Raw genomic sequence first — 9,059 nt, 5'->3', positions numbered from 1 at the left:
GTTTCGGCTCAAAAGAGCACCATTACCTTTAGCTGTCACGGATCTGTACACTTGATCGATAAACTTCAAATATTATTAGAGGTGGAGGCTTCAGAGATTTGCTCTGTTCTTTGCCGAGAGTCCGAGATAAATCTTTCTTAAAAATGGACTTGGATCTGCGCTCTCGGTCTCCATCCCTCAGGCGTCCAGCAGCTGCAGGGACAGATTTATAGGCCATGTGCTGCTTGTACTGAAAGATTTAAATGGTAAATCCTTCACATATGACTTCACAAATCATGTAAAGTTAAAAGATTTTTACCGTTTCTGTTGCTGCTGTGCTTAAATTGTAAGGTACAGCTAGTAAATCATTTTAATGGAGGTGTCGTACTTGACTCAATAAAAAAAGAAAGACAATGGTTTAGCTTCCACTCCAAAATGTTAATGTATTAATCAACGGGAGAATAATTGTTTTTTACTACATTATAAATCCTGGGTGCCATTAGGATTTCAGCAAGGGGCGATGCAGCCAGTCCTAAATTAAAATTGTTTACCCTGCCATCCATCCATCCCGCACGGCCATCGCTCACACGGGTCCTCTCCGCGCTGTTCCCCAGCCAAGCGCGTCACTCCTCCGTCGGAAGAAGACATCCAAGGGAGTGATGTTATGAAGGAGAATTAATTGTGTTGTGGAGTGCTCAATTAATAAAATAGGAGCCGTCTGTGGCAACGGCCCATCATTCCTCGCTGTCTTTCTGCAATAGGTCTTTAGGTTGTAGATCGAGGCTTCCTCCCTCACACACCCTACAGGGAGCAAGCGTGCCACTTGTCTTTAGTCTCACAATCCTGTTGATCTCTAGGCAGCTGTGGCTTGGAGCGCCTCACTTTGCCTGTGCCTGTGCCCAGCAGAGATTAAGACGCTGGGCGGCCCGCCTCCCTCCACAGCTCCCGTTACTGCCGAAAGGTCCCCTCCGCCCCGAGCGCGCGCCCTTGGTCAGGGCGGCCGCCCCGGGAGCGGCACCTGGGCAGATAGCGTGAACGCTCAGAGCAGCCAGGGCGATGGGCCCTTCCTTCCCCCGCTCCCTGCCTGAGCTGTTCCAGGCGCCCTAGCGCCCCGAGAGGCTCTAGGGAAACGGCCTGTGGGCCGAGGGGCCAGGGCAGCACTGGCCAGCCCAGTCCGTCCCGCCTGTCGCTCCTCCCACCTCCCGGTTGCTCTCGCTGACTCCTGCGGCCCTGCAGGCTGTGTCCCCGGGGCTTCTGGTGTCTGTGGTGAGCTCTACATCCCTCTCCTCTTCTGATCCCACAGACTCCCGAGCAGGCGAAGAAGGCTCCATCCGGGCGGTGGACCACGCCGTGATTGGCGGCGTCGTGGCCGTGGTGGTGTTCGCCATGCTGTGCTTGCTCATCATTCTGGGGCGCTACTTTGCCAGACACAAAGGTAAGCAGGTGCCCGGCCAGGCGGGGCCTCGTGCCCCACCACCCACATCCGGGGACTTGGCAAGGTTGTCCTGGATAGGCAGTTAGGGTGAGGTGGCCGCACGGCCTCTTTGATTCCTGAAACGGAGAGGGAAAGAAAGAAAATTTAGCAGCTGCTGATTAGGACTCTGAGAGTTGATGAGTAGCAAGCACTCCTTGATTTGGGTTTTCTCTAAATATAAAGCTTTATAGGTTGTTACTCTACCATCCATAATTGGGGACAGAGGGAAAACCACAGTCGGGGCTGGTGTGTGAGGTGGGGGTGAACCACACCGACATGAAGAGAGAATGCCCGTGACCTACAGCTTCCGGGGGCGGGTGGACTGGCTCTGCGCCTGCCCTAGGCTCAGGTAGCCTGCCCACAGTGACCAAAACTTCCTTGGTTTGGTGTGCCTGGAAAGCCACATAAATATGTATTTTTTTAGATTATCAGTGCAAGTGATGCAAATTGCCATGAATCACACACTTACCGGCTGTGCAGTCTGGGTGGGCCTCCCCTTTTCCAGCGCTTTCCTCCTGCCCTGCTGCTCTGACCCCCTCTCCCTGGGTAATTTATTCTTCCTCCTCTTCGTCTGCCCTTGTCTCTCAGCTGTTTTTCTCGGTGCTGTGCAATGAGCTCGCGGGGCTTCCAATAGATGGACTCTAAGCGCTTGCATACCGCTCGCTTGTAGAACTTGCGTTTGGAGAGGTTCCCTTAAGCTCCGCAGTGGAAGTCCAAGGTCCTTGACAACTGCCTTCAGGATCCAAAGTGCCCGTCTCAGGCGTGAAACTGCTTGGGGTCTCGGGGCTATGCATACGTCACCCTCTGCTCACACCCAGGAGCAGCCTGGCCGAGAACTCGCCGCCTCACGAGGCTGAGCCAGGAAGTCAGGCCAGAGAGCAGGGCAGAGGTCTGCGCTCGGCTGGGGAGAGCGAGGGCAGAGGCAGAGGAAGGAGGGCCCCAGGGGGACACTGGCTGGCTGCCTTCTCAGACTTGTCACTCGGGAAACCTGAAAGCAGTGGGTTTTGTTGTTTTTTTTACCTAAGAGTTTCTATGAAGACAGCGGATAGTGGGAGCAGGGCTATTTGATTATGACATAGGCAGTGTAGGCCTATGCCATAGCATCCTTTCTCCATGTAAACTCCTGGGACTTGGTGATAAGAGTGTCACCAACTTTGTACCGTCCTGTCTGTTGTCACTATGAAGTGGCCGTGCCAGTTAGCAGATCCATGAATCTGGGCCCGGTCAGGGTTGCTGTGAGGGACTTGCCCGCAGCTTAAGGCAGACACAGCCTTGAGGAACGTCAAGCTAGTTCTGCACCTGGGACCCACCTGCAGCAAAAGCAGGAGCCAGTCAGACACCCTGGCGCGTGCGAGCGCATTCTCGCTCCCCGAGGCACCAGAGACTATAGAGACAGGAGGCCAGGTTCGCTGGACGACTGGAGGTGGCAGTGACGTCATCAGGGCCCTAATTCATCTATTGGCTAATTGCTCTTTCTTGCTTTGGTCCTTAATCATGTCTGTGCATATATCTGGTCATTGGTCCGGGCGTTGACTGTGTATGTGTTAGCCAGCAGCTCTCCAGCTTCTGCATTTTTAGCTCCCACTCACGCCTTCCTCTGCCGCATCCCCTGGTCATCATCACTGCTCTAATGTCTCATTTGCCGAATTATATCGCAGCGGTGCAGTCGGCGTGGTGCCTCTGGAGCCCCGGATCCCCATTTGTCTCACCCACCCCGCTCTCTCCTCCGACTGTTTTCTCCCCTCTGCTGCCTGCACGTCACTGCGCTGATGATGGCCACAAAGCCAGTTGCCATCTCGGTACCACTTGACACAGAGGCCATCAGACAGTCACGGTGCTTTACCCCTTCATCTTGCAGGTACATACTTCACTCATGAAGCCAAAGGAGCCGATGACGCAGCAGACGCAGACACAGCCATAATCAATGCAGAAGGAGGACAGAACAACTCCGAAGAAAAGAAAGAGTACTTCATCTAGAGCAGCCTTTCCTTTCCATGAGGTGTCCCGCTGGCCCTATTTAGATGATAAAGAGACAGTGATATTGGAACTTGAGAGACATTCGTGTGATTTTTTATGAATGGGTGGAAAGGCGCGAGACCTGGAAGGCTTGGGATTTGCTGTATAAAAAAAAAATGTTCTTTGAAAAGTACACTCTGCTGATTGACACCTCTTTTTTTGTGTTTTTGTTTTTTTAATTTTTATTTCCTCCTACCAAGTCAAACTTGGATGCTTGGGTTTAGTTTGGGTAGATTGCAGAAAATTCTGTGCCTTGTTTTTTTGTTTGTTTGTTGCGTTCCTTCTGATTCCTCTTTGTGCGCATTTATTTTTCAAAAAATGTTTTGATTTTTTTTTTAATCTCCCATTTTGGAATTTGCCTGCTGGGATTCCTTAGAATCTTCCCCCTTCCCTTTATTTTGCTGTTGTTTTTACGTTTTTTGTTTATTGCTGAAGTAACTGCTTTGTGTTCAAAATTCAGTTTCATAAAAGGAGAACCAGCACAGCTTAGATTTCATAGTTCAGAACTTAGTGTGTCCATATGCATTCTTCTCTGTTGTTGTAAAGATTTGGGTGAACAAACAATGAGAACTCTTTGCTGCTGCCCATGTTTCCAATACGTAGAGCAGTGAAGACTAGAAACGTAGACTGTGATTCAGAAACTGTTCTGTTTGCTGTGGAACTACATTACTGTACAGGGTTATCTGCCAGTGAGGTGTGTCGCAACGAGGTGGAATCTGTCTTTCTTCTGTGTCTGTAGACGGCTCCGTGTAGCTACCCCACACTGTCCAGAGGGTTGGGCTGGAAAGAGCTCCTTTTTTCGTGCCCTCGCAGACCTGACAGGGAGGGCTGTTCCTTTTGTGTAAGCGGACAAATGTGAGTTGCCACAGGAGGGGACACAGGGCGGGGGAGCGATAGCTCTGCTCCGGTTGTTTCTGTTCCAAATGATTCCATCCACCTTTCCCAGTCGGCCTTACTTCTCACTAATTTGTAGGCAAGAGCAAGTCGGTGCGATGGGAGCATGACTGAATGGGACAGGTCTTCCCTTTGTGCTCAGCCCGGAAGGGGGTGGATGTGGCCTGCATGTACTGTATATTACAGATATTTGTCATGCTGGGGTGTCCAACTCAAACCCGTGTGAAACTTTCCTTCCTTCAGATCAGGCTCGACAAAGGCAGGAGGTCCAGGAGGAGGCCAGTTCTCACGCTGGTCTGCGTGGACCTCCGTTCCCAAAAGGTCAGAGCAGAGGTGGGGAGCCGCATGCAGGGCTTTTCAGTTACGTAATCAAAACTCAAATGTGAGTGTTTTTATCTTTTTACCTTTCATACACTCGCCTTGGCCTCTTTCCTCAGCCTTAAGAACCACCTGCCAAAAAATTACCAATCCTCGCATGACAGCAGCCATAGTGCGTAGCTACTAAAGAAGCCACCGGAGGGCGTCGTGGGCGGAGCCTGGGGGAAGGGGAGGAGTCAGTTCTCTACATTTCCTAAAGGCAGGTACGTCTAGAAACCTAGAAGTCGCCCTGAAGGATAGAGACAAAACTCTTACCGGGCGTCTTGGTAAGGCCCCAGACTCCAGAACGCAGTCCCTATAGAAAGATGGCATCAAAAAAGATAGATCTATATATATATAAATATATATTATATAACATTTTCAGTGAGTAACTTTGGATTTTGCAAGGTGCATTTTTACTATTGTTACATTATGTGGAAAACTTACGCTGATTTATTTAAGGGGGAAAAGTGTCAACTCTTTGTTATTTGAAAGCGTGTTTATTTTTCTTGTCTTTACTTTAACCTTTGATAGAACCATTTGCAATACGGGGCCTTTGGGAGCGGACTGGCTCGAAAGAGGAGATCCCCCGAGCGGCTCCGTCTCCCTCTCCCGTCCCGAGGCACTAACCCAGACAAAGGCCACAACCAACGCCCCTTTTTCACGGAATTTTATAACGTGCAGCTCTCTCCCCGAGCCCCTAGCTCCCATCCTGACCTAGCGTGACCAGATCAAAGGGTGAGAATCATTGGCATGTTGTCGACAGGGTTTTTTCAGTCACTCTTTTGAGGAAAATAAAAAAACGAAACGTAGCATCGCTCACAGAATTGGCATCTCCGTTTGGGGACCTCCCGTCTTTCTGTTTTGAAAAGTGTACAGTAGTGCAGTGTTCCTGATGTAACTTTATGGCTTACAATGTTGACATGTCTCAGGTCCATGTGTTTCGATTGGTGTTTTCCGTCTCAGGTAGATCGCTAAGTGTAGGCCCCACACATTGGAAAAAAAAATAAAATAAAACCAAGCAAAAACAGGAAATTCTGGACTTTAGTTGTATATTGGTTCATGTATTTTTCTTAAGTATACAGTGCACTGTTTGAAATGTATTGTTGAGTATTACTTTGTACAGGTCGGTCACTTTTTTTAGAGTGAAGAAAGAACAAACTTGTTTTTTGTGTTTTTTAAAGGAATATAAAATAATGAAGGATGTATAATTGATGCCAAATAAGCTTGTTCTTTAGTCACACCGACGTCCTATCTCCCTCTAGGCCAGTTCTGTTGCTAAGGTGTCCATGGACGGTGTTACGGTGTAAGAAACTCCATATCCATATGTTCCCATTCGCATTTTGTATTGGTTCATGTATACCATTTTTACAAAAGAAAAAAAAAAGAAAAAAAGAAGTACTATAAAATATCTGTCTTCTTAATAAAAAAAATTAATGTTACAAAGTGATCCTTTAATCTCATTATGAACTTTTTAATGGACGTTTCGCGGGCCCTGGTCCGGCTTTCTCCTCAGGACCTGGCAGACCGGAGCGGCCGCGGGCGCTGGGAAATCTTCGGGCCGGCTGCTCTGCTCCGATTCCTCCCGCTTCCTCCGCTCATCCTTCCTGTCCTTGTTCTCTCCTCCCCTCAGTGGCCAGGTGGGCCGGGTGCCTGGCAGCGCGGATCAGCGGTTTGTGCAGGTGCGGGATGCAGAGGCGTGACCTTATAAAGCTCATTATATTCCAGGTAAAAAAACCAGTCTCTTCTTTGGGATTCTGTGTCTTAATAATTCATTCTGCCTTCTTCATTTCAAGTTCTCTCCTTTAACGGAAAGACTCGCTGCAGAGGACTGGCCGGCTGCCCACGGAAGAGCATTCTCACTTGCTGTCTAGGCTGCGGGGACTCCGGCCGGTGCACTGCGCGCTCCAGTCTGTCCTTGCCTTGCAGGCCGGAGTGAGCCATGGCTGGGCTCCCGGAGCTGAGCTGACAAATGCGCGGATATGTCTGAGCGGCCCCTCCCGCTCCCCCGGGGTTTGCTCTCCCTTCTCTGGGCAGGGCCTGGGGAAAGGCCGCGGGAGACAAGGTGAGCTCTAGGAAAGCCGAAGGCTGGGTGTCTCATTTCAGCCTCCTCCCTCCTGGCCTGCCTCTTGCCCGCCTGTAAAAACCAGTCGCCCAGGTGTGCAGTGTCGAGCCCCTGCAAGAAACACAGCATCAGTCCCACCCCTGGCAGCAGGAAGTGGCCCTCAGCCTGGGCCCGGCCAGCATGTCAGGGAGCCCGGCCCAGCTGGGCTTGGAGAAGGGAAGTCAGTGAAGGCGGCTCTCTGGGGGAGCCGGGGCCCCAGCCGGGCCTCCAAGGAGTCTAGAGGACAGGGATGAGCCGCAGGGGCCCAGGGCAGTGAGCCCGCGGCCTCTGGCTTGCATGGGAAATAAAGGGAAGTGGGATGAGGTGTGGAAGGTGGGGCAGTCTCATGGCTCGAGGAGTGGAGATGCCAGGGCCTCTGCCAGCCCCTGCTGCAGGCAGGGAGCCGTGGGCAGCACTGTCCATCCAGCTGTGTGGACCGTCTGCTGGAGGGGATGCTGAGAAGAGATGGAGACTGTGCACTCAGAGGGGCCCGGCCTGCTCCACCGTTAGCTGAGACCTCAGGTCTGTGGGCACGTCATGTGCCCCTGAACCTGTCTTAGACCAGCGGTTCTCAACCTGGGGGTCGTGACCCCTTTGGGCATCCAACGACCCTTTCACAGGGGTCGCCTAAGACCATCGGAAAACATATCTATAATTACATATTGTTTTTGTGATGAATCACTATGCTTTAATCATGTTCAATTTGTAACAATGAAATTGGGGGTCACCACAACATGAGGAACTGTATTAAAGGGTCGCGGCATTAGGGAGGTTGAGAACCACTGCCTTAGACCCTTTCTCTTCACCATTCGTCAGTGTCGTTATTCCAGACCCCATGTAGTCACACGGTATGTTTAGTGTCGCCTCTCCCCTCACTCCCACCCCCCCTGTCTGTAACATGAGGTGGGAGTTTCAGCTGAAACCTGGCAGAGACCCAGGAAGCCCCTGCCCTGAGGCACACGCGGGTGAGACATTTACCTTTGAGTCCCATGGGGTATGCGAGGGAGAAGGCGCCAGAAGAGTCCCGGTTAGCGGGAGCTCAGTGCATTCCTGGACCTTCCTTTGGTCTGGGAGGGAAATGGCCCTGTTTCCTCTGGGAGTGTTCCAGTGTTTGGGCTGCTTGCCTTCCCCGCACGTGTCAGCTGGAGCCCGAGGTGAAGTGCGGGTGCGCATTGGCCTCTGGCCGTCCCGTCCTCATGCAGCGGAACTCTCATCCTGCCGGCCCGACTGCGGAGAGGTGTTCCTTTGATTCTGTCGTCCAGAACCTCAGAGCAGCCGTGGGGCCCCACGCTACAGACTGCTACGGGAGGGCTCTCTTTTAGTACAAACTCCTGCCCACGGCAAGTACGCACCCCTTCTTGCCAGGACTCAAGGGTCCAGCCCTTAGGCATGAATAGCTGGCAGCCGAATTCCTTCCGAGTGAAATGTGTATCCACAGCCACACGTGAATAGTTTGGAAATATTTCCGAAGGAAGCCCTTGGCTGTCCTGGCCCTGCCCAGGAGAAGGCAGAGGGGGCTGGTGGCCACCATCCAGTGACCTTGGGGGCCATATGTGAAGTCGGCGGTGGGCACATAACAGACATGAGCGAGCAGCATTGATGACAGGGAGGTGAGGCAGCACCTGGTTGCGCGAGTCCCCTTTGTCCTTAGTCACCAAGTCTGTACCTCAGACGTGACGTCTGTGAGTCCCTCCTCAGCACAAGCAGCTTTCAGGTTGGCCTTGAAATCAGCCTCCGGCCCCGAGTCCCCTGCGGTGAGTCCCGTCATCCTCCGGGGCCTCATTGCTGGCACATGTGAGGGACCTTCCGAAGGCGGCATGGCATGCGAGAGGAAACCACATTTCTTGCCTTACCCTTGTTTATCTCAAAACTGTGAAATATGCCTCTGATAGGAGCCATGGGATCTAATGCACCCACATCACACCTCACCCACATTAGCATGTGCTCAAATCGGGATATTAGGCACAAGGATAATGTGAGCACCCCAAAACCAAGGCTTGAAAGCAGAAACCAAATCCTCCACCTTCAGGTTCTTTTTGTACACAGGAAATTATATTTGTTCTGATTTTTGTATTGTTTATGTTTCATTCCAAAGTGAACATAAAATTGTCTACTGCCCCTAGTGGGCAGTGCTGGGAAATACAACTCCAGCCTCACATTTAAATTTGGAAATCATTCCTACAAGGAAACCCGACTTCAAGTCACCAGCTCTGTGGGTCTCCACATGCACAACCA

The 9,059-nt window shown here is 51.4% G+C and overlaps 1 protein-coding gene across 5 annotated transcripts in view; it reads left to right on the top strand.

Moving 5' to 3' along the window:
• CADM1 (cell adhesion molecule 1) overlaps positions 1 to 5,727 on the top strand; it is a 362,854-nt gene extending 357,127 nt beyond the window's left edge. For all 5 annotated transcript variants that reach the window (XM_006761547.2, XM_006761545.2, XM_006761544.2 and 2 more), the window contains 2 exons: positions 1,283 to 1,414; positions 3,312 to 5,727. In XM_006761547.2, the coding sequence (XP_006761610.1) occupies positions 1,283 to 1,414; positions 3,312 to 3,430 (251 nt within the window). In that variant the 3' untranslated portion in view covers positions 3,431 to 5,727. The remainder of the gene's footprint in view (positions 1 to 1,282; positions 1,415 to 3,311) is intronic.
• Positions 5,728 to 9,059: the final 3,332 nt, after the last annotated feature.

This window comes from Myotis davidii, unplaced genomic scaffold, assembly GCF_000327345.1.
Source record: "Myotis davidii unplaced genomic scaffold, ASM32734v1 scaffold97, whole genome shotgun sequence".
NCBI lineage: Eukaryota > Metazoa > Chordata > Mammalia > Chiroptera > Vespertilionidae > Myotis > Myotis davidii.
The sequence above is the reverse complement of the archived record's forward strand: the minus strand, read 5'-3'. Positions and strand labels throughout refer to the sequence as shown.